General features: G+C 35.7%; 1 protein-coding gene across 6 annotated transcripts in view; it reads left to right on the top strand.

Moving 5' to 3' along the window:
* Positions 1-25,761, top strand: part of DMTF1 (cyclin D binding myb like transcription factor 1) — a 43,113-nt gene that overhangs the window by 13,855 nt on the left and 3,497 nt on the right. For 4 of the 6 annotated variants that reach the window (XM_045510437.2, XM_045510438.2, XM_045510435.2 and 1 more), the window contains 13 exons: positions 3,028-3,122; positions 5,630-5,744; positions 6,632-6,708; positions 11,090-11,247; positions 12,436-12,468; positions 13,358-13,467; positions 15,667-15,895; positions 17,073-17,224; positions 18,516-18,776; positions 21,376-21,461; positions 23,948-24,103; positions 24,635-25,012; positions 25,607-25,754. In XM_045510437.2, coding sequence (XP_045366393.1) covers positions 3,028-3,122; positions 5,630-5,744; positions 6,632-6,708; positions 11,090-11,247; positions 12,436-12,468; positions 13,358-13,467; positions 15,667-15,895; positions 17,073-17,224; positions 18,516-18,776; positions 21,376-21,461; positions 23,948-24,103; positions 24,635-25,012; positions 25,607-25,754 — 1,998 coding nt within the window. The remainder of the gene's footprint in view (positions 1-3,027; positions 3,123-5,629; positions 5,745-6,631; positions 6,709-11,089; positions 11,248-12,435; positions 12,469-13,357; positions 13,468-15,666; positions 15,896-17,072; positions 17,225-18,515; positions 18,777-21,375; positions 21,462-23,947; positions 24,104-24,634; positions 25,013-25,606; positions 25,755-25,761) is intronic. The other 2 variants (XM_010946609.3, XM_045510439.2) reach the window with 2 other exon arrangements.

The following is a 25,761-nucleotide window of genomic DNA, read 5'->3' as shown; positions in this document are numbered from 1 at the left end:
TAGGTTTGAACTACACTTGATATTTTGTTCTATTTTATGGTGTTAGACTGACTCCCTTAACTGGGTAAGATAATATGGATGTGCTGACATAAAAGCACATGAGCTTCTTGGGTCATAGCATCACCACATAATGAGAATGTGCTGGAGGCTAATTTACAATAAGACTGAAAGTATGAAAAGTGGACTTGAAATATTTACATGTTCCCTGGATTTGTTTTTGTTTTTTTTTTAAAGTGTTAATAAAATCAATTTAGGAAAGTTTCTATATTTTAAAAAGTCACATAAAAGCGTGAAGTCCTATACCCATCACCTGTCATCTGGAACTGATTAAATGGGCAAGTCGTTATTTATGCTAGACTCCATGGAGGGGAATATTAGTTTCAAAGATTTAACTTTAATTTTAATATTCAAGTTTTCTTTACAGGCTTTATAAAACTTACTTAACTCTCAGGTTAATCAGTGTAGATTGCTTACCAGTTCTTTTTGCAATTATCTACAACCACATTTATTCCTTTACCTATTCATAGTTCTAATTCTTGGTGATTATTCATTTAAATGATTATTGCAGTTATTAAGCCTCTGGTTCCTTTTGTTCTTCACAGTGCCTCATTTGTCACTTCCATTACCACTCTTGCTATTACATATTAACTGGAGTCCATTTGTAATCTACTTCAGACTTTGTTTTCCTACTGCTAGTCTTTATCTTCAGCTTAATTCCTGTAATACTTTTGCAATCCTTTACCCACCTGGGACCCATTGACCTTACCCTTTTAAGTTGTTCCTTCTCCACTCATTGTTTCCTTCTTACCCACTTTCAGTTTTCATGGTTAATCATTATAATCACTGTCTTGCATTTACCCTCAAATCCTTTATTCCTTCCCTCACTTCATGTTCTTTAATGAAACTACAACCCTTGTTCAGTCTGTCTGCCTATTTATGTCTATACTGTACAGCTAACTGAAAGGAATTGGAGAAAAACAGCACAAGCAAGCTGACTGGTCTCACTTTAAATTTATGATCATTAACTTGAAGTGGGCTCTTTATGTCGCCTGCCAGTCATACCATATTTATCTACTGTTCTTCCTCCTACTCTGAGATGACTGTTTCATGCATCCTGAACCCTCTAATACTTCCTCCACTATTTTTACTCTCAGCTGATAACCTTGCTTCCTACTTTACTGGGAAAATTTAAGTGGCCAGAAAATAATTCTGTAAGTTTCTACTACCGCAGACACCCACCCACATTTATCTGTGTCTGTATATTCTGTCTTTTCTCTGAGCTAAGGCCAGCCCTTCGATATATTGGATCCCATCCCTTCTGTCTACTCAAGGACGTTGTTGCAGCAGTTCTTCCCTTTCTCTTGTGAATCATCAATTTTTCATTCTCTATCAGATCATCCCCTTCAGTGTTACAAACATACATAGTATCTTCTTTAAAACAAAAAGTCCTGTTATTCCCCATGGGGCTCCATCCTGCTTCTCTCCTTCCCTTTAGAGCAAAGTACCTGGGAAGAATTGCCTATATTTGCCTCCATTTCTTCTTCCTTTGTTCCTTAAACCCACTCTGGGCAGTCTCTCGCATCTATCACTACACCAAACTGTTCTCCTCATACCTCCAGAAACCTTGTTGTTAAAGCTGATGGTGATTTTTTAATCATTGTCTTAACTTGATCTGCCCACTATTTTCAACAATTTTTATCACTCCCTTCTCCCCAAAACATTCGGTCATTTGGCTTCCCGGAAACAGATTTCTCTAGTTTTCTTCTACCTCTCTCTGCATTCCTTCTTAGTCTCTTATGCTGACTTGTCCACATCTCCCGAACCTCTAAATGTGGAGTGCCGCTGGACTCGTTCTTAGATTGCTTCTGTTTTCTATTTTTACTGCCTAGAATTCATGGTTTTAAATTCTGTCTGTGGTGATGACTCCCAGATTTGTTCCAGTCAGACTTTTCCTCAACTCTAGATGTTTAGTGCGTATCTCAAACTAGTATGTTTAAAACTGAGCTCCTGAAACTTCCTGAATTATTTAAGTTGCTTTTTCTGTAGTCTTCCTCATCTCATTAATGGCAGGTACATTCTTCTAGTAACTAAGAAAAAAAACGTTAGTACCATCCTTGACTTTTCAGTTTCTTTCATATTTGGTCTGTCCGCAAATCCTGTTGATCTCTGCCATCAAAGTATATCCACAATTTGAACTACTTCTCAGCGCCCTCACTTTCCTCCACTCCATTAGTCCGTGCCACTGACCTCTCTTACCTAGATCATTGAATTAGCTTCTTCACTGATCTCACTCCAGCCCTTGCTGCTCTTCAGGCTGTTTTCCCCATAGCAGCAGAATGATCCTGTTAAAATAAAATTAAGTTTATATCACTTCTCTACTCTGAATCTTCCAGTGGTCACCCCTGTCTTAGAGTTAAAGCCAGAGTCTTTACAGTGGCCTACAAGTCCCCACACAATATTTTATTTGGTCTGCTCTGGCCAAACCATCCTCCTTGATACTCCTGTGAACAGTCTAGGGTGTGCCTCATCTCACAGCCTTTGCACTTGGCTTTCCATGTGTCTGAAGTGCTTTTCCTCAAGATACCTGCATGACTAGCTTGCTTCCTCATTTTGTTCCAAGTCTTGGTTACTTTTCCTGGCCTCCTATCTAAAATATCAAACTCTCCCCTACTCCCAGCGTGTTTCCTTTCATGCTTTTTTCCCCTTCTCAGTACTTACCCAACATAATATCATGTTTATTTTGTGTCTGCTGCCCTGGACTATAAGTGCCATGAAGGCAGAATTTTTGGGTTTTTTGCTTACTGTTGTCTCCTCGTTGCCCAGAGCAATACCCAGTATCTATTCGGTGCACAATCAATATTTGTTAAGCAGATCTATGTATTTATACATATACACAAATATAAATGGATGTATTGGCAAGGAATGTTTCTGAAATTAGTTGATGACGTTATTTGCTCCTGGGACATTTTTTTAATAATTAGAACTTGCCATTATTCTTCTGGAGTTGAACTTTTCTTTTTCTTGAAGTTTCAGAAAATGATCAGAGCTTTGAGGTGACCATGACCGCAACCACAGAGGTGGCGGATGATGAGATTACTGAGGGAACTGTGACACAGATCCAGGTATAGTATACTGGCTACAAGAAGATTATCCTGTACACATATTTTAGGTGGTAAAATGATGAGAATGTATTTTGTCTGATAAAGTAACAACCACAAAATGGAGGTAAGACTTATTATTCATTCAGATTTCCAGTTCCCATATATATGAGTCTCCAGATTATAAACCAAGATAAAATTTTAAAATTCATTCCCTGTAGAGTGGTTCACATCTGTTGAAACGGATGATGCATGTGCGTTCTTTATCTAATTGGAATGATCTCATTTGAGCCATTAAATAACTATAAATAAATTAAATTTATTACATTTTAAATTTTTAATTATTAAATTAAATAAATTTTATCTTACCAGTTGTATAAGATAAAAAGATATTGGGATATAAAACTTCTAAGATAAGTTTTACCCAGCAGTTAATCTGTAGTGACTGATTTAGAAAGGTTGCATGTGTTCTCTCCTCTAATGTGAATGAAAGCTAGTCATTTCAAATAGATTTTAATTATAACAGTCACAGTTATGGTAGTTCCTTCTGGTGCCTATAGACTAGAAATATTTTAACATTAAGGGTTAAGAGTATAAATAATTATCAGCCTGTTTTCCTCTATATGAACCTCTTTAATTGTCTCATGAGGTATTTCTGCCCAAAGTAATCAGAATTATTTTCTCTCTTCAATAGCCTGCAGCTTAAATCTATTTTACTTGTAAGTTTATCTCTGGATGATTGTCCTTTATTTTTAGTAGCTTGTACTTTTGCTTCATTTCTTCATTTAATAAAATACTTTTAAGTAGACAGTAGAGATATTGTACCATTAGTTTTCTTTTAGGAAGGAAGCATCACAGTGACCCTTCCTCAGTTAAGAAGTAAAATAGTTGTAAGTTGATATGTAACATCAGGACTAAAGACATCTTAGGGAGGTGCGCTGTGAACCTTTTGCAGTAGGGAGCGTCAGAGGAGCGAGTCTCTAATGTGCTCCAAACGGCTTTGAGCCCTGCTGGAGATCTTGTAATTTGCCCTTGGACTTCAGTGGGGATTTGGACAGAAACTTTTTATTCTAAACCCTCTGGAACAAGAGAGTACATCCTTTTTAAAAAATGGGTCTTGTCAGATTCATTTCAGATTCAGAGATTATGTAGTCTCACTTCTGTTTGGTTTTCAGCACATTAAAAATCACTATATACATGTGTGTGATTTGGCTTACAGCCCAATAACCTAGTTACTATATGGTTGAACAGAGACGGTATTAGACAAGTTTTGTTTGGATTATTTCTGAAGAATTAATGGGTTCTAATTTAATATTAGCCTCTTGGTTTGTTACTACCATTTTAGTGAATGAAAAACTTTATAATAATATCTAATGTTTCTTTAATAAGATTAACATCAGATTGGGAGTGAATGTTAGCATAGTTAAAAATTCAGAAATAATCTGCTTTGCTGTATTCTTCTGTGTCAAACTAGGTGTGGTTATTTCACATAGTTTAGTAGTTAATGTCCCTTGTCTCATTCCAGTGATGGGACTAGCTTGTTAAACAATTAGAAACTGAAAAACTTTCCAATATATGTAGTACTTTGTAGTTTCAAGATATACTCAGTAAGTGAAATATTTATTTTTAGATTTCTGAGCCTATATATACTAAGTATAGATAGATACCCTTTTAGGTACATAAGTCTCCTGCTATCTCACTGTTATTGACAATGTTGGATATTACTGCTAGAATATATTAATTATTTACTTCATTTGATGACTGTTTTCAATGTTTCACATTATATGGTTTAAGTAATAATTGTAACTCTTCTTCAGGAAAATTTGAGCCGTAAGGCATTAGGTATTTGCCCCCAAACAGCAATTAATTGACATGACAGGTTTATTCCTGAGATTCATAGTGGGCTTTGTATAGACTCACTTTGGGAAATGGTGATTTTATTCTTTTAACAACTGATTAGTATAAGAGAAGATGATCTCAGGAAATTTTCAACATTACATTTCTTTAAAGTAGGTGTTGTATGTATCAAGGTCTTTGCTCTCCATATTGCCTTTAATGAGTAACTCCTGTGTCAGGTCTTACAGAATTGTGATCTTCTGAATACATAAGAGGTCTTAGATATCATATATCTACTATGTCTCAATTCTCAGCTTAATAAAGTTCTCTTGATCTTTAAAAGGAAAAAAATCTAAAATGTATGACAAATAAATACAAGGTTATAAAACATTTCATATTTGTTCCAGTGATTCCTAGCTTTTGCCCAGGGATTAAAAAAAAAAAACACTTTTATAAATACAGTATATTCATTACCACCAGACATAAAAATAAAGTAGGTGACAATAGAGGCATGGCTTTTCTCCTCGTTGCACTGTGGTTGTTCATTGACAGCTTGTCTCTTTCCAGGGGAGACGGGTTTCATTTCCTCTTGAAAGTAGACATTCAGTTTCTGCTTACTTAGCATTAGAAACAAAAATGAATCAGGTTGGGTATTAAATCAAGCTGCTACTATTTTTTCACTTTTACCTTTTAAGATTCTACAGAATGAGCAACTAGATGAAGTATCTCCCTTGGGTAATGAGGAAGTTTCAGCAGTTAGCCAGGCATGGTTTACAACTAAAGAAGATAAGGATTCTCTGACTAACAAAGGTAAGAAATGCTGTGAATTTTAGTGTCCGTTGGAAAAAATGGAGATTAAAAAGAGCCTGTAGTCATAAGGATTGTGAGTTGGACCCTCATGATTGTGTTTGAGTTAGATACAGTAATTGAGCCTTTCTAATTGAATTTGGCTCTCAGTGAGACCATGAAACCAACATTTGTTTTTCAATAATTAATCATTATTTCTCTGATATGAAGTAGGTTATAAAGAAATGCGCAGTGGTGTCATTTAAAAGACAGTACAGTTATTGCTTGTGGGAGTAGAAAGTCAAGCGTATTTGAAGATCTGCTACTGACTTTGGTCTTATAAGCAGCTTAGAGGTTTGAAGTAATAGTGTTTATTGTGCTGCTTTGTTTATAAGAATTGCTAGGGAGCTGCTGCAGGAAAGTGGTGTTTTGCCACTCTGAAATACGGAAAGCAAACAGAAATAAGTAAACTGATTGTTTTCAACCACTGTACAGTAAGTACTCATTAAGAATCAGTTATTCACTTGGTATCCAAAATATTACCTTTACCTTATCCTAGAATCTGTTAAATGTTTTTTTGCCCAGAAAATTTATTTTTCATTGGAGAAATTTTTCAGAAAGTTTTGAGCATGAGTTGGCTTTTATACTTTTTATATGTCTTTTTAGCATTCCTATACTGCTGAAAGGATAAGAGATGTAACTGGAGGAAGTAGTATTTTTTATGAATCTTTTTCTTACCATTGTCTTTACTTCATAAGGTCAAATCTGTTCTTTCTTAAAAATCAAGAGGTCACAAAAAGCAACTTTACGTGGACATTTTTCAGATTTCAGATAAATAAGAAATTAAATTAGCTACATTTTAGTCCTCAAGGAATAACATTTTCTTTGATATTACTTGTTTTCTTTTAAAGGACATAAATGGAAGCAGGGGATGTGGTCCAAGGAAGAAATCGATATTTTAATGAACAATATTGAACGCTACCTGAAGGTAACCTATGACGTTTTTTGTTTTACTAATTTTTTCATTGCCAACTGCAAAAATATCAAAGCAGCAGTTCTATGAAGTACATATTGGTAGCTTTTCAGTAATTTATGTCATGGATGATGGGCTAATATGTTGTAGCTTAGTAATTCTAAGGTGTGTGATTTAAGCATATTTTGAATTCTCAGTTCAAAATAGCTTTATTGCTTTTGTTAAACACCCTGAAGTTTAAACAGAGTTCTGATAGCTTCTCAGAATCTTAAAGCCCTGTCTCTTCAAGCAGCCTATAAATTGGGGTTTAAGTTTATGTTGTATAAAGCCTAAGATATGCATCTTCTTTGAATGAATTTATGACATATTAGTCCTTCCCTTTTTTAAAAAAATAAATAGTTCATTTTCGTATACAGGCTTATCTCCTGCTAGCTTAGTCATCCTCTTCAGTAAATGTCTGTTGAAAACAGTACTTCTAATGCACTGAAGAATTGCCTTAATACACAGTGTTTGCTTTTGAAAAGCCAACAGTCCTTGTGGGAATGCTGAAAACAGGTTAAGAATGATACAAGGCTTTATACAGTGTAAATGATACAAGTTGTGAATTCTGCATGAGTTCAGAGAAGGAAGAGTTTATTCTCAGGGCTAGGACAGTTATGGAAAATATTTGGAAGAGCAAGGATTTGAGCTGAGTCTTAAAGGGGTAATAACTTAGGGGTAGAATAGGCTGGAGGGAACATCCCGAGTAAATAATGAGTGCCAAGGATTCAGAAATTAAACCCACAGCCTCTAGAACTTGGGTTTTTAAGTCCAGGCCTAAGAATTAGAGTTCTGCCCTATAGGAAATGAGAAAAACTGGTAACTTAGTTAAATGAGAGATCAGTGGGGTAGATCTGTGCTCTTCTCAAGGAAATATTTCCAGAGACTTGCTGATCATCCCTATAATGAAGTTATATTCAAATAGTGTGTTTGAAATGTGGAGCATTACCTTGTTTGAGAATGGGAAGTGTACAGTGTTTATTTAATCATTCTATTGTTTCATACTTTGTTTATAATTTTTCACTATTCTAAATACACTACTGCCTAGAATATCCACATTCTTAAACTTAATTTTAAGCTGCCCTCTTCGCAAGCTATGATTTATAAATTATAAAGAATAAAAAACTTGGTTGGAGTAGATGGTCTCCAAGGATACTTCTAACTTTATGATTAAAGGGAGACTTTATGATTAAGACTTTTTGGATTAACTATTTCAGTTGACCATGTAAGAGTAGTAAGGACTTTAAACTGCAGTAGTCGAAATAGAATTGGCAGGGAAGGTAGTCTCTAAAGAAGCCTGGTGACCAGATGTTGGTGAAGAAGAAAAATGAGTTGGAAGAACTGAGGGTTTTGTTTTGTTTAATTGAGGATGTTTGGGAGAATGATGATAGAATTGTCAGAAATAGGAAATGTCCAAAAAGATGTACTGATCTTGGGAAAGGATAATTTGTTTGATTTTGATTTTTGACTATGGATTTTATTATGTGGTGCTCTTATGAGAAGAACATTGTAGAGCCATTTTTAAACCAAATAAATAGATGTCATATATTCCATATTTTGGGTGAAAGGATAAGATAAATGAAAGTACTGTCACATGCTGTTAAAAGGGGGCAGAAAAATCTTTTCATCTCACTGTACTAATCATCCTGCAACATGGTGCCTTGCATGTGGATACTTGTAAATATTTAGGTTTAATTGTTTGCAGAATTGAAGCTACATAAAAGAGTTTTAGAAAAGATTCTAAAATTTGGAAACTTTTTATTGTAAAGTGTCATACATTCAAAATGAGTATATAAAATGCATAACAATGTAATTTTGCCTGTTTTTTGAAATTTATATAAATAGATTCATTTTCTGGGTATTCTGTAACTGGCTTCTTTTGTTCAGTATTGTGATTTTAAGATCCATCCCCTTTGTTGTTTTTTTTTTTAGCTGTGTTTCATCATGCAAATATATACACATATATCGTTAATTACCTGTTCCACAGTTAATAGTCATTTGGGTTCTTTTTTAGTTTCTGCTGTTTGTACAGATTTGTTGGATTGAATGGTATTTTACTATGGCTTTAATTTGTACTTTTCTAATTACATATTTTTATATGCTTATTGGCCATTCATGTTTCATCTCTGAAATTCCTATTTGTGTCTTTTATCACTTTTCCTATTGAGTTGTTTACCTATTTCATTTTCTAGATGTTCTTAATGTATGCTGGATACTAACAGTTTTTTGGTTATGTTACAGATATGTTGTCCCAATTTAGTGACCTGTCTTTTCCTTCTTTCTAGGTATCATTTGATTAAAAAAAAAGGTTCTTAATTTCAGTATCAAAATTATCATCTTTTTGCTTCTGTGTTTTTGCATGCTTGTTTAAGAAATCCTTCCTCTGCCTCAAGGGCATAAAGATATTCTCATATATTGTAATTTTGCCTTTAATACTGATTTTTTTTCCTATTGGCCTTAGATAGGGTTTCAGTGTTACTGGTTTGTTTTTGTTTTGTTTTGTATAGATGCCAGTTGTCCCAGCATCATTAGGGAAGGTCAGTCTTTTCCCAGTCTACAGTGTCCATTTTGTCCTAACTCAAACTTCCACAAATTTGTTTCTAGGTTTTCTTATTTATTCCTAGGTTCTGTTTGTTGATACCTACACTAGTACAGCACCATCTTCAGAAGCCCCAGTATTTGATGGGGCATGTCTCTTTGTGAGTGTCTTGGTTGTTCTTGGCCCTTTGCTCTTCCATTATAAATTTGGAATCAGCTTGCAAAGAATGGAAAACTGTTAGAATTTTTATTGGACTGAATCTGCATCAATTTGAGGGGAATTAACACCTTTACATTCTGGTTTCCTATTGAAGAACATTTTATAGCTGTCTGTTTTAGTTCCTCTTTAATGTGTTTTGATAGTTTTATGTTTTCCTCTGTAAAGGAATTGCATAACCTGCCTGAGATTTAGTCCTAATGCTTTTTTAATTTTGATGCAATTATAAGTGAGAATTTTAAGTTTTTTTTATGAGCTTTGTATTGAAATACCAATGTATTGAAATACAGATGACTTTACTGATTTTGCAACCAGTATCCTTGCTAAATACTTATGAATAATTTTTTCATAGATTTTTGGGTTTCTACATATATAACAGCTAGATGGTTCTTTTCCAATCTTTATGCTTTTTTTTAAATTGAGGTATAGTTGATGTACAATATTACATAAGTTTCAGATGTACAACATAGTGATGCACAGTATTTAAAGGTTATACTCCATTTATATTTATTACAGTCTTTATGCTTTTTGAATGTTGGATTTAAGAATGCTCTTTCCACACCTATTGAGAATTTACTCTTTTTCCCATGAACCTACTCATGTGATTAATAACTAATATTTTTTAAATTAATACAAACTTGTATTCCTGGGATAAGCTTACTTTTTGCATTGATTGTTAACCTTTTTATACATTGCTGTGTTCAGTGTGCAAAATATTTTGAGGATTTGGGGGATCTCTTTCAATGAATGAGCTTGGCCTGAAGAATCTTTTCTGAAACTCTTCTTGTCTGGTTTTGCTATTGAGGGACATGCTAGCCTGATAAAATGAATGAGGAATTGTCCTTCCTTTTATCTGTAGTCTAGGATAGTTTTAAATCAGAATTGTGTTTCTCTTAATTGTTTGGTAAGGATTTACCTGTAAAGTCATCTTGGCCTGGTGTTTTCATTGTGGGAAAATTATTGATAACTGATTAAATTTTGTTAACGGTCTGTGCTTATTAGATTTCTTTCTCTTCCTGAGTCACTTTTGGTAAGTTGACTTTTTCTAGGAATTTATCCATTTTATGTAAGTTTTCAAATTTATTGCCATAAAATTTTCCTAATATTCAACTGTCTAATCTCTGTGGCATCTCTACTTAGGCTCCATTTTTTATTTCTCATATTGTTTTGCCCTTTTTTTTTTTTTTTAAGTTTTGCCATAAGTTTATCTTGTATTTTATTTAGTCTCATGGATCTTTTCAAAGACGCAATTTTTAGTATTGCTTATCCTTTCTATTCTTGATTTCACTGAATTAATTTTGTCCTTATGACTTTCTTCTTTTTCTACTTCCTTTAGATTTAATTTTTTATAATTTTAAAAGGGGTTGTCAGGACTTGACTTTATTGAATTATTATATGCAACTTATTTTTGGAATATTTAAGTATTGTTTTATTATCTCGCAACATTTTAAAGTTTGTATTTTACTTATTAATGAGTTATCAGTGTTATTTTTCTAAATGCCATTGATGATTTTAACATTAAAAACCATCTTTTAAAAAGCATAGTATATCCATATGCATTTTATCAGAAATCCCTAAATCAAAGAAATGTAACCCATTTAGGCACGCGGAATTAAAGATGCTACAGAAATCATCTTTGAGATGTCAAAAGACGAAAGAAAAGATTTCTACAGGACTATAGCATGGGGTCTGAACCGGCCTTTGTTTGCAGTTTATAGAAGAGTGCTTCGCATGTATGATGACAGAAACCATGTGGGAAAGTATGAAAACTTGTAATGCTGCATGTTTTCATGTAATTTAGGGGAAATACTAAGAACTGTCTTTTTTTTCTTTAAATAAAATTATGATCAAAGGCTTAATTGGAGACAGTTATGAATTACTGTTGAGTGATGTTAATATTTTTATTCTCCAGGTCCATGTTGTGAATACTCATTACAATAAGGTCTCTTTTAGAAAATAGAGTCTAAATTACCTTATACAGGTTTAAGACTTAGCTGACTTAACACATCAAAGTCCTCTTTGTAGTAAAGTAGCATTTTTAAAAAGTGTAATAATAGTGGTTAAAGATTTAGGAGTGTGCACACAACACTGTAAACTTATTATAAAACAATAAAAAATGTTTGAAAAAAAGATTTAGGAGTGTGAAAAGAACTCTAAATTCATTGGTAACATTTTTTCCTATTCATTTTTATAGTATAACATTTCCTAGGTCAGTGATTTTTTTTTTAAGATAAAACCAGAGTGGAAAATAACTAAATTTCTGGATACAATGCATGCATATCTATTACAGATAACATTTATGGGAAGCCATTACATCTTCAGTGCAGTGATAATACAGTGTTGACATATTTTAAATTTCTCTTTGGGAGTTTTAGGTGGTAGTATTATGCCTTGCTAGATACGGCTTTTAAAAAGAACATTGCATTGGCTGTATTGAGTACTTGCCCACCAAAAAAAGTTTTTACATTGGAGCAAGAGAATGACAGATGTCCATGCATGGGTAGAGGAAATAAAGAGAACTTAAAATTTTCCAGTGACTTGTAAGAATTGACCACAGATTCTCTTTTTACCTCCAGTTTACAGTGTCATCTATAAGTCTTTCAGAATATCTCTGATATTAGAGTACCTATCCCTAACTTGAAATAACCCAGCAGTTAGGTGGCATTGGAACAAATATGTTTTAAATGTTGGATTTTCCTAGAGAAAATTGTTGTAGTGCTCACTTTTATTATAACTAAAAGTATTTGTAGTTTTTTTCTTTTTAAGAAGAAAACAGAAGCATTAATTTTAATTTTTATTAATCTACTTTGAAATTGGTTACTTTTAAAATATTTTCAGTATGCTAAGTGACTTAACATTTGGCTTCCTAAGTGAAATTCTGATTTTTATTAAGCTTTTTAGCATTCTTTGTTTTAATTACTCTTTTTAAAATTTCTTTAAATTTCTAGATATACACCTGAGGAAATTGAAAAGCTCAAGGAGTAAGTTTAAAATTTTTCTCATTGATTCTGAGAGTTGGGTTTGATTTTTTTTTTTTAAATCTTGTGTTTTTTTAAGTGTAACTTTGAAAATGTAAAGAGATTGGTAGACTGATATAATTTAATCCTGCTTTTAAGCATGATTGACCATATAAAGAACTTACCAGATCCATATATGCACAAAGTAGCCATGCCCATAAATTTAGTCTTCTTTTGTTGCCTGTTACCAAATGAAATGCATCCTAAGACCACTAACAGGGGTTACAAGAGATTAGATGGCCATTCTTAGTAGTCTACAGACTAAATCTGGGGACCTTGCATACCAGTATCAAAACTACTGTTGTGCTACATGGCTTAGTTTGCATGGTGAGTTGGCAGATGTTTTCCTGAATGTCTGGACTGACTCTACCTCATAAAGGCTGTTTTGCAGGAAACATAATTTGGGGACCATAAAGTATGGGTTAATGAATTATATGGATTGTGAGAAAAAATGGAAAGCTGATCCTGTTTATGATGAGGAGGACTTGTGAAACTTTTTCAGACGTCTAAGAAGAGCTTGTTAGGAGTGCTCAAAAGGGAAAAATCTGGGGATTGCCTGGGAGATTATGTCATATTAACCTGAGGGGAAATTTGGTCTTTTTTGAACACATATCCAAGTTACTTATTTCTTCTCTGACCCAGGAAAAAGGCAATTGCTGCCTGTTTTTTTTTCACCCACAGACAACTGTGGACCCCAAAAAAAGGCCACACTTTCAAACTTTGGCTCTCAAAGTATTGCTGCCCACAACTTCCAAACCAGTCAAATGGGAAGAAGAAGAATGAAGAATAAATGATGAAATTAAAAGGGAGAAAACAGTTGAACCCAATGCTGATTGGCAGACTCTTGTTTTAGGCTCCGGATAAAGCATGGCAATGACTGGGCAACAATAGGGGCGGCGCTAGGAAGGAGCGCATCTTCCGTCAAAGATCGGTGCCGACTCATGAAGGACACTTGCAACACAGGTACTGTGAGTGCTGCTGGCAGAGTTTTTTTGTCACCATTTAAGCTTACTGCCTCTTTAGAAACTGCTTTCTCTTCTGTTATGGAAAGAGATTTGCCATTCACTATAGTTCGGATTTTATTTTCTGGTGTCCTTTTATCTTCAGATAGACTCAACTAATCCTTTATTTTTGTGCTTTGTGTAAGTACAGTGACTTTGTTCACAGGGACACATCTCAGTTTCAAAGGTTTTAGGTCTAGCATCTTTCCATTTGTAGCAATTCAAAACTGCTCCAGTTGGGAAAGTACTTTTCAGTCTTTACAGGTATTTTTAAGACATATATATATATGCAGAAAGTAACTTTAATTCAAGCCCATCTAACTGTTGAACTTACATTGGCAACAGCTCATCAATTCATATTTATGAAAAAATTTAGTTCCAGGCAGATCCCAACTTAGGAAGAAACTGTGTTCCAAAGGTTTGTATATTTTTCCATAGAAAACACTTACGATTGATGTTTGTCCCCAGGCCAGACCATGAATGCCTAATTAACTGTTAATGTACATATGGGTACTGATTTGATGATACTGTTAAACCTAAACTTTGTGACCAACAACAGTATTCAGGCTTCGCCACCAAATTTCACTTGACCTCTCTGAGCCTCAGTTTACTCTGTAAAATGAAGAAGTTAGAGTAGATTATCTCATAGTTTTTTTTTAAGCCCGAATGTTGTCTGAAGGATCTACAAACTGTGCTCAGTCTTTCAATTAGAAAAATAGTTCTTAAGCTAAGTTTGAGCTTCCAGGGAATTTATTTTCTGTCCTCACCCCCTACCCTGCTAAAGTGGAATCAGGAATGTTTCCTGCTTAACCACTCCACCTGTACTATTACCTCCAAGGCAGTGAGAACATAAATTCCATCAACCCTGTTATTCTGTGGTGAGTGGACAGCTTAATGAACGGAGCAGGAATGGAAGCCTTAGATTTACGATGGGACCCCAGGGGTTCATGTAAGACACTGTGAGTTTAGAACCCCTTTTGTTAGCATAATATGGAAAATCACTGTGCTATTCCCTGATTGCCAACCTGAAAGGGTGACCTGCCTGTTAACTTCCCTTTCTGCTCCTTGTTTCTAATCAGGAGTTTTCTCTTTGGAGCACACCACAAGAGAGCAGTCTGAGTTTCCTCTTCCTTTTTTGCCATGTTAAAATCGGAGAGTAGGATGTTGTCTTGAATCCCTGGTATCCAGAACTGTGCCTAGCACGTCGTAGACTTTCAGTAAATACTTGTTGAATGAATCCCTGAAAGGCAAGCACACTGCCTTTTTGAATTTTCTAGAAGTTTTCAGCTACTACAAACAAAATGGAAGCAGAAGTGGAAGACATTTTTTAAAGGTTTTTTTTTTTCCTGTTTTTCTACTCACGCTTTTTAAGAAAAAGACAACATGTGATATTATTAGTGGGTTTACGGGTTCAAAAAAACTGGAATAGAAATACGTGTGAATACCAGTCTCAGATTTATATTTTATCACAGTAGCTTGGAGTTGGGACAGTGGGGAAAAGAGATGTGTATAAACCTAGTTTCTGTTTTTACTGAAATGGGTAGGAAGGCCTAGGTGTTACTTTACTTGTCCCTCCTTGTTCATTCTTGTAAGTAATGGTCTCTGTTGAGCTTATTGCTTCACTTCTGCAGAGCAGGGAATCTTAGGTGGGACTAAGAAAAAGGTATGAGAGGGGAGGGTGTAGCTCAGTGGTAGAATGTGTGCTTAGCATGCATGAGATCCTGGGTTCAATCTCCAGTACCTCCATTAAAAATTAAACCTTAATCCCCCCAAAAAATTTTTTTAAAAAAGAAAAAAATAAAATAGAAGAAGGTATAAGTTTCTGTGTCCATCAGGCCATCAATGGAAAGCTTCCAAGTTAGGACTTAGTGTAACTTGAGAGAATATAATTCTTTCTAGCTATGTTTTGGGTAGTTTTTTTCCCTTAAAGAGTGAGTCTGTGCTTTCTGTTAGGATTCTGTATTTTCTTTGGTAGTACTAAAGTACATTCACTGGGATAGTAGAATGTAATGTCTTAGTAGGTTTCCACATGAGGGTTGTTCAGAAATAATTTTAATACTACTGCATACTTCTCATCAGGCCTTGGAAATGCAAGGCTGAATCTGACTCGTAGAATGAGGAGAAGGTAGCAGTAGTAGTCTGGATGATTGCCTTCTTTCAGGGAAATGGACAGAAGAAGAAGAAAAGAGACTTGCCGAGGTGGTTCATGAATTGACAAGCACTGAGCCAGGTGACATAGTCACTCAAGGTGTGTCTTGGGCAGCTGTGGCGGAACGAGTGGGTACCCGCTCAGAAAAGCAGTGTCGTTCTAAATGGCTCAACTACCTGAACTGGAAACAGAGTGGAGGTACTGAGTGGACCAAGGAAGATGAGATCAATCTCATCCTCAGGTTTGTGTCCTAAATCTTTTAATGACAATAGCTGCCTGATTGCTGCAGATGTCTTGATTTTCCTCTTCTGGTTTCCCTGGATGTCTAATGTCTGAAAAGCATCCTTTCCATAGAGAGCCACTGTTTAAAATCCTGGGTATTTCATATTGAGCTCTTTTATGTTTTGTTATGTGTTTGTTCCTTTTTAGTGGATTTAGTTCTCATGTAAAGTGCCAGATTGAAGGCGTGGAGACTGAAGTCCTCTCTCCGTATCCACAGAACAGGCAGCGGCAGTGCAGCTTTTCCACTGCCCACCAGTGTGCCTCAGTCCTGGCCGAGAGGGACCATGTTAAGGGTGAGAGGGCTGTCAGTCTCCATGCCCTCCAATCTTTGGCTACTGTGTGAAGATTGCCCGGTCTACAGTTACCCCACACCTTCAGGCTGGACCAAATTAGACATTTCCATTTCATACAGATCCAAAAACAGCTTTAAGGTAATAATTCCAAGCTTATTTTTTAAATTAGTTGGTTTAACCATTAACACTCTGACTCATGGGCAAAAATACCAGCAGGGAAGTATCTGAGACACTGAAGTAGTAGAAGCTGTGTCTGTGGTTACTCCCTACTGCAAATCAAAATCATGACAGTTAAGCTAGAAAACGAGTAAACCGTTAAAACCCCAAATTTAGTTGCACCGTTTTGTGTTTGTTGGGTTGCTGCCCAAATATTATTTGTGTCTTTTTATCACTTTGTTTTGGGTTTTGTTTTTAATACAGTTTTTTCCAACCAGTCATCTTTATAGTTCCTAAGTATTTTTATTTATTTTACAAATGGAAAAGCTCAGATCTAGGCAATGACACACTGTAAAACACTGTAGAACACTACACAGCTAATAAACCTGTTGTTATCCTTTTCTAACCTATAGCTCTTCCCTTTCCTTCACGGTGCTTCATCTGGTTCTAACCCTTCATGGTTCCACCCTTGGTTGTACCATTAACAAAAGGCTGTTGCTGTGATATTTCATAGCTCTTAGCTCTGGAAGCAGGTCTGCAGTCCTGGAACCCTTTCCCATGTACCTGAACAGCATCTCAGTGACATAACCTGCCAGTCCCTTTACTTCTAGTGCCATTACATGTATTCAGAGGACGGTTCTCGTGGAGAAATAAACATCCAACCAATGCTTATTTTGTAACTTGTAGGATAGCAGAGCTTGATGTAGCTGATGAAAATGACATAAACTGGGATCTGTTAGCGGAGGGATGGAGCAGTGTCCGTTCACCACAGTGGCTTCGAAGTAAATGGTGGACCATCAAAAGGCAAATTGCAAACCATAAGGATGTTTCGTTCCCTGGTAATGTATTTTTTTTGCTTCTTAAGTCCTTCCCTTCTCTTATACTTAATTCTCAGGAATTAGAGGTTAGAAGTTCTTTGCCTCAACTAAAGAGATAATCATAGTAGATTTTCACTTCAACCTCTGCCCTATTTCTTGGGGTAAACTGTCTTCCCTCGAGAAGATAGTTTGTAATTCTAGAAGCAGCAAAGATGAAAATATACACATTTACACACATTCTTGTTCTCTCACATAAACTACAAAGAGGAAATTGATTTTACATACATATTTTCATTGTATACAGATGTGTATCTAGAAACTTAAGTTTAAATCAACTTTCATGAATTGAATAATTTCAAATATCTTAAGTGGGTTTGTGATTTAGAGAAATTCTGTGGTGATTTATTTGTACAACAAAGGCTCTGTAAGTTTCTAATTTTATTTATTATGTAAATCTAGATATCTTGTTAGGTTTGCTTAGAAGTGAGATACAGCATACTTTCCACTTCACCAACTGCTTTGCACTCAGGCACTGATCTAAGCTGTACAGTCTGATTTAGGTTGTCACATTCACTCCGCTTGGTACAGTGCTCCAGCTTGCATTTTTGCCAAGGAAAACTAAATGCTGAGGAACTTTGGCTTGATGAAAATGTGTTGTTGTTTTTTTTCTTTAATTAAATACAGAGTTATAAATTTATTTTAAATTTTAAAAATTATAAATTCTGGTAAAACCAGAAGAGTGAATGAATACCAGTGTAACATGAACCCAGCCAGACTGCAGCATCATCTGAGAGGACTGATGTAGCTTATCATGATTAGTAGAGGAGTTGCCTTTCCTGTACAGGAACTCAGGGTGGTTGCATATTACCCTTTGGATAAAGTCAGCTGCTACTATGGAGTTGTGAGTTAGACTCATAGCCAATTGATTATGCTCTCGTAATGGCTAAACAGTTAAGTACCCTCTGAGCCCTTGGGGTTGGGGGAAGCACGCTATTCACTAAAAAAACGAAAATAAGCTACTTACCATTACCAGTATTCTTCCTAAATAATAAGAATTTTATCAAGAAGCTCTAGGACATAGAATATGTCTTATTTCTATGTTTCTCACAGTAGCTGTTAATGCATGGCAAGAACAGTATTATGTTATGAACCTTTTAAATATGTTTTGATGGATAACATTTCCAAAACTTTCCATATAGGTTATAGTTTTAAAATACTTTTGTTATTGTGGTAAGATCTCACATCCAGTATACAATTATTTATTCCAACTACTTTCCCTCCTTACCCCCCCCCCACCTCCCTTGCTGCTTAGATGGTGGTGTCGGAGAATCAATGTTCTTTTTGTCTACCCATCTCCCTTCAGTCTTGATAAAAGGTCTTAAACAGTTACATGAGAATCAAAAAAACAACCCAACGCTTTTGGAGACTAAATCAGGATCTGGAGTTCCAAACAGTAATTCCAATTCCAGTGTACAGCATGTTCAGATCAGAGTCGCCCGCTTGGAAGACAGTACAGCCATCTCTCCAAGCCCTATGACAGCCTTGCAGATTCCAGTCCAGATCACCCATGTCTGTAAGTGTTTGAACCTCAAGACTCTTTACTATTTGAGATGTAGTTAATGGCTCTGACACATTTCAGTCTTCTAGAATGTTGATAGAAATGTATCCAAGTTGAAGAATTAAAGGCGATCTATTATTTTTTTTGTTCAGTAGCTTGATTAATATTTGCACAAAGGATGAATATGTGACAGGAAAGACTGTTGACCAACTGCCCAGCCATTATAAACCATTTAAGTCATCCTACTTTTTAGATGTTATAATTATTGATTAATAGAAACTACCTAAAATACGGTCAGTTGAGCAAGGAAATAAGAGTCCCTAAGGTGGCACATCATTTGTAGTAATTCACCAGAAGATACACAAATGAGGAACGGATTTGAGGTGGTATGTAGAAGAAAGGAGTTTTGGTGAGGTTGAAAATGATTTTCTTTAGGGAGTAAAGAGCCAGTTTCCTATGGGATCTGTTTGTTTACCCCTGTCTTTTCCTTAGCCTCTGGCATTTTTTATGCTTAATGAGATTAGGAGAATCCAGTGATTGATAATAGGGAAAGGAAATTTATTTCCTGAGGCCTAAGCCTGGTTGATCTTTCTGCATTTTTTCCATTATAGAGGTACAGAAATGGAATGAGAATTAAATTCTCAGAACCGTATTATTTTTCCCTTTAACCTCACTTTTTTCCCCTACATGTTACTTGCCCATGGAAAAGTCATTGCCAAGAGTATGTATCAGTCACTGGGTGTTACTCTCAACCGGGTGATTACTGGCATTTTGAGTGGGAGAGTTCTCTATTGGCAGGGATGTCCTATACATTACAGGATGCTCAGGGTCCTCTGACCTCACGCACAAAATGCTAACAGTGCTTTCCAGTTGATGGCAAATACAAACACCCTACACATTTTCAGATGTACCCTGTGATCCCGTTTGAGAATCACTGGGCTACTTATTAGTGTTATTAACACTGTATTTCTGTGCATGCAATGACTGTCAAAGTTACACCGTAAAGATGTTTAATTATGCTTGTCTTATTCTTAAAGTTTTAATTTAAATTTGGTTATTTATTTTAGTTTTCTACCAGTGTAATAAAGCATGAAGAATTTATTTTCTTTTGCCTTGCTTGTTTTGTTGTATAGTCTTGAGAATTGCAAAGCAACTGAAATTACTAGCCCACCATAAATATTAGAACTGCTGTTGTCTAAAAATTAATTGTGCGTGCAGAATGTTACAAGTTTTCTTGGCTATTGGGTTGAAAATACTTACTGGAAAAGTAACATGTTTTATAAATAGTACCTTAATATTCATTCACAGCATGACTTTTTAAAAAAATATTTAGAATAATTTTATTGCTTGCAGCAAGAAATGTGAGTATAGTAAGAGTTTTACAACACACCCATTAGTCTTGGCATTTGGTCTAAAATCTCATGCTTCTTTCTTCCTTTAGGTTAGAGGTCAGGGATTAACTTAAGGGCCAGAACAGTAAATATGAATATGTTACGGTTAGCAGGCCACATAGATCTTTATAGACTCTTCTGTTTTGTTTTTAAACAATCCTTTAAAAATATAAAAACCATTCTTAGCCTTGAGCTACATTTGTCCCTGGCCATAATTCGCTTATCTTTGGTTTAGGTTATTTATCTGGAATCACTTCAAATTATTCTAGGTATGATCTTAAGAATCCATTAAATAGTAAGAGAAATAACATGAATCAAGTGCATTTTTTTTAAACTGAGTAGTATAGTCAGAATACAATAAACTAACAATAAACATCATACTTTAAGAGTCTATTCCAAGTCATTTTTTCACATGGATTTACCACAGGTGTGACTAAAAGCACCAAAAGCGATCACATTTCTTCTAGTTATTTATAACCTTGAGCAGACACTAATCAAGTCTGAGCCTCAGTTGACATATCTGTGAAGAGATTATGCTGTTGCTCTCTAAAGTGCTGTTCAGTTTCCTAATGTGGTCATCTGAAATACTATATATATTGCATGTTTTGGATCCTCACAACAACTATATGAAGTAGACAGGACAGATAGTCACTGAACATTAGCTTGGGTTAAAGTAAGTTATCTGCCCAGTTTACATTGCCGGAAGTAATGTCACTTGAACTAAAGCCTAGTGTTCTTGGACTCATTCCAGACATCAATATTGCTTCCCAGAAGGCCCAGGGAAGTGTATTTTTTATCAAGCTCCTATCTCTTTGCAAGTCAGCCTTAGTGTATTCCTCTTAATCCCTAACATTTGAAATATTTTATGATCTGTACCAGGGATGAACAAATACTGTCTCTGTCACAGCTACTCAACTATGCCCTTGTAGTACCAAAGCAACCATAGGAAATGTATAAACAGGCATGGCATGTGTTCCTGTAATAGCTTATTTATAAAAACTGGTGGGGGGCTGGATTTGGCTATGGGTCATAGTTGGCCAACCCCGATCTATGCCATCTCAGACAAATACATTCGATTTCTTACTTCTCCAAAGAAATTTAAATAACTTCAGGTTTTCAGGCAAATTATTCAGATGATGAGATTGCCTTCATAATTAATTGAGTACATTAAGGAAATTTAAATTTACAAAGTATTTTTTTTATTGTCCTTGTTTTAACCGCAGCTTCAGCAGACTCCCCTGCTGCTACTGTTGACTCGGAAACAATAACACTAAACAGTGGGACACTACAGACGTTTGAGATTCTTCCAGTGAGTAACACTTTACAAAGTAGATATTAGCCATTTTATGCATAAGAAGGATCAGTTGGTATCAGTTTTAGAAATGTTATATAAGCAAATGGAATAAGAAAATCAATGTGATTGGTATTAAATGTAACTATACCTGTGATTTTGAAAGCCAGATGGTTAGAAAACAACATAAATCAGACTTCCACCTTTAAAACTTAGTCTTTTTAAAATCTGTATAGAAGTCTGTAATATGTTCTTTTTATAGATGAAAATGGCAGTGCTAACAAGTAGGGTACATGCTATATGTATTTGTATTGAGTCATAAATATATACCCCAAAAGTTCATATTGGTTATTTGAGGAAGGTTTATATAGAATGAATTACTAACGACATTCATTTAGTAAACCCTGCACTAGCCATTGGTGATACTGATTTTAAAAGTCCCAGTCCTAAATGGTATAGCCACTTTGGCAAAGAATCTTGCGTCCCTAAAAAAGTTAAACATATAGTTACCGTATGACCCACCAATTCTAATCCCAGGAATACCTAGGAAAAATGAAAATGTATGTCCACATAAAAACTTGTATATGAATGTTCATATTCATAAAAACTAAAAGTAGAAACAACCCAAACATCCATCCACTGATAAATGGGTAAATAAAATATGCTATAGCCATACAAATGACTGTTCTGCAGTAAAAAAGAATTAAGTACTGCTACATGTTACAACAAGGATGAACCTTGAAAACATGCTAAGTGAAAGAAATCAGACACAAAATACCAGACTGTATAGCTCCCATTTACTTGAAATGTCCCAAACAGGCAAATCTGTGTAGACAGAAAGTAGACAGTGGTTAACTGTGCTAAGAAGTTTTGGGGAGAAATGGAACATGACTGATAATTTGAATGCAGTTTCTTTTCGGGGTGATGGAAATTGAAAAGTCCCACTTCTTTCCCTGCTTTCTAAAACAGGTAAACCCAGCATTATTAGCTCATTTTTTCATGAAGAAAATATGAAACAAATTTTATTGGAATTATGTCAAGATGTATTTACTGTGAAGAATGTAAGAGGTATTAATGCAAGAGGTTATTTATCCTGTCCACAGCCAGATCTCAAAACAATGGCCAACATAGCAAAAGGTTCTCTTTTGAACAGCTTCGGAACTTGCTACTAGCTGCTTGCTTAACCTAAGCCTCAGTTTCCTAATCCAGTGGTCTCCAGAATAGTGATGTATAAGATAGCTATTTGTCACAGATAGAAAACAACTTCGTTTTACCTTTTTTGCCACTACCTAACCCCTTGCCAAATAAACAATATATACATATATATCTGGGGTGTATGTTCTGGTTTTCACTTATCAGGTCACAGTCAAATACTTAGAGACTTTTGTCCTAATTCATTAATAAAGCATAATAGTGCCTCAGCTTCAAAAAATTATGAGCATTAAATGTATTTAAGTATATTAAAATGCATGTATATAATATACACGTACATATAAAGTGTTTACTCCTTGATTATATGTGATTACCTTTAGGAAAACAGTCAGCTTTCTCTTTCATGGAGAGGGAGGAGAAAAACCAAGTCCCCACTGGGTGCCAGGCACCATCACAATCATTTCTAATCTTCACAAACCTTTCTATGAGAGGTAGTTATTATCCCTGCTATAGCATTAAAGAAACCTAGAGTCAGTGAGTCAGTAGCCAGGAAAGCTGTTGTGGCTTAATTCCACAAAACCACGTCGGACAGAAGAACAGGCTGTATGACCTTAACCTCCAGCTCTATTTTAAATGCAGATACTTTGCCTTTAGGGTGTTCAGATACACCAGACTCAAATTATTGTATAGAAGCTTATGGTTGTGAAAGGTGTTTTGTTTTCAATAGTTTTGGTACACTTCCATGAAAGATCTTGAAAGACAGATGTACTATCAGTTAACCAGCTTTTCAATTAGGAATTTTTTCCTTCAGCAGAACACTAATTGCTATTTCTGTACATTTTCCCTTAACACACACAAAAAAATTCCTAAAATTGTACTATGGAAGAACTCTTAAGTAAGTAAATGCTGCTGTAGTACCTTTTCAAAAATGTGAAGCTTTTTTTTTTTTTTTTAAAGCTGAGACTGCCGGTTTTTATGGGCTACAGAGAAAGAATAAACAGGGAAGACTGGTGTGCTGGGTTACAGCACTGGAAACAGTGGCTTATTTGACCATGTCCTGGACCTGAAACAAATAGCTGAGACCAGACCATAGAAATACAGGGAGTAAAGAGCAGGATAAAGGCCTTGCCTCTCTGTTAAACCTGCAGGCCGAGAAATGACTTATTAGATAAATAGTCCAGAATGTTATACTCTCCATTTTATTGCTTGCCCCTTCATGATTGGTAAGTACCTTTGTGGCTAGTAAATTAAAGTCCCCCTTCTGGGTGTAAAGCTAGACCTGATGAGCACCAAGTCTGCTTGCTCAGTAGTCTGACACACCTTTGCTGATCTTATTCTTCCTTTTCCTTAAGTCTTTCCATTTACAGCCCACTGGCACTCCAGGCACCTACCTACTTCAAACAAGCTCAAGCCAAGGCCTTCCCCTAACGCTGACTGCTAGTCCCACAGTAACGCTGACAGCTGCTGCTCCTGCTTCTCCTGAACAGATCATTGTTCACGCTTTATCCGTACGTTACCTTAAATTCCTTAATTCTTCTAGTTTCTCTAGAAAAGACTGGCTAACTGATAAGTGTCACCAGAGATGACTCATATGCTTCAATAACAATATCTTGGGGTGAGGGGGGAGATAAATTTTGAGCTCAGTTCAAGGACTTGAGTACCTATTAGGGACCAGGGTTAGTTGATAGAAAATACAGGAGCCAATACTGATGTAGTCCACTTATTTAAACAATTTTTCCTACCCGTTGTCCCAGGAGCAGTGTTTTACACGTTCACTGGGATACATCCCTCATCTCCTGTGTCTCCTTATATGAGATGGACTTACATTAGGGGAATGGGGCTAGTAAGAGAGCAGGGGGCCCCAGGAGGTAAAGGATAGGGGTCTAGAAAAACAGTGATAAGAACACTGCAGTTCCAGGGGTGAGAGGCATGGAGGGGACAATAGAGTACCACTTATAAATGTTATTTATTGTCTTTAACTTTAGTCTGGTAGGTACTTTTTCATTTTGCCATTGATTGTTTTCTTTAACATTTTATAGCCTGAACACTTGCTGAACACGAGTGACAACGTCACAGTGCAGTGTCACACACCAAGAGTCATCATTCAGACAGTTGCCACAGAGGACATCACTTCTTCCATATCCCAAGCAGAACTGACAGTGGATAGTGATATTCATTCATCTGATTTTCCTGAGCCTCCAGATGCCCTAGAAGCAGATACTTTCCCAGATGAAATTCATCAGCCTAAGATTACTATAGAGCCGTCATTTAATGATGCTCATGTATCCAAATTCAGTGACCAAAATAGCACAGAACTGATGAATAGTGTTATGGTCAGAACAGAAGAAGAAATCTCTGACACAGACCTTAAACAAGAGGACACACCCTCACCTTTAGCCCGTGCTTATGTTACTGAGGTAAGTTGCACTTAAGGAAACAGCCTTAGGTCTCAAACTTGCAGTTTGGGAAAAGCCTAGAAATCATTTGTGGAAGAGATGTCCTTCGATACCTTCCTATTTTCTTTAGACACACAAAGTGAAAACCCCTACCTGACCTCACAAGTATCCCTCAGCCAGCAGTGTGGCTCTGTCTGATCACAGTTCCTCACTAAACCCTTTCCCTGTCCACCTCCAATAGATTGAGAAATGTTTGCTGGCACCTACAGAAGGATTTTCCGGTGGGTGGTTTGTAACAGATCTTTGTGGTTCAGCTTAGGAACCTCATCCCACAGTGTGATAATAGCAGAACTGGTTTTTTGCTAGTATTTAGAGAATGAGGTTATTAGGTTATTACTTTTGTCCATTTTAAGACCTTAACTTTCATTTCTTTACATTCTAACTTTAAAGCAGGATAATTTTGAAAGCTAGGTCCTTTCAAACGTAAACGTGTTCAGGGACTTAAGGAAAACTAATAAGGAGTATGAGAAAGAATGTCATTTTTTTAAGTGTTTTTTTAATGGAATGAAAGATTCTTTAAATTCTATCTATATAAATATTATTATTATTATTTAGGCTTTAGAGTCTCCTACCATAGAAGAACAAGTTGATCAAACAACAATTGATGATGAAACGATACTTATAGTTCCTTCACCACATGGCTTTATCCAGACATCTGATGTTATAGACACTGAATCTGTCTTGCCTTTGACAACACTAACAGGTACTGT

This window comes from Camelus bactrianus, chromosome 7 (genome assembly GCF_048773025.1).
Source record: "Camelus bactrianus isolate YW-2024 breed Bactrian camel chromosome 7, ASM4877302v1, whole genome shotgun sequence".
NCBI lineage: Eukaryota > Metazoa > Chordata > Mammalia > Artiodactyla > Camelidae > Camelus > Camelus bactrianus.
The sequence above is the reverse complement of the archived record's forward strand: the minus strand, read 5'-3'. Positions and strand labels throughout refer to the sequence as shown.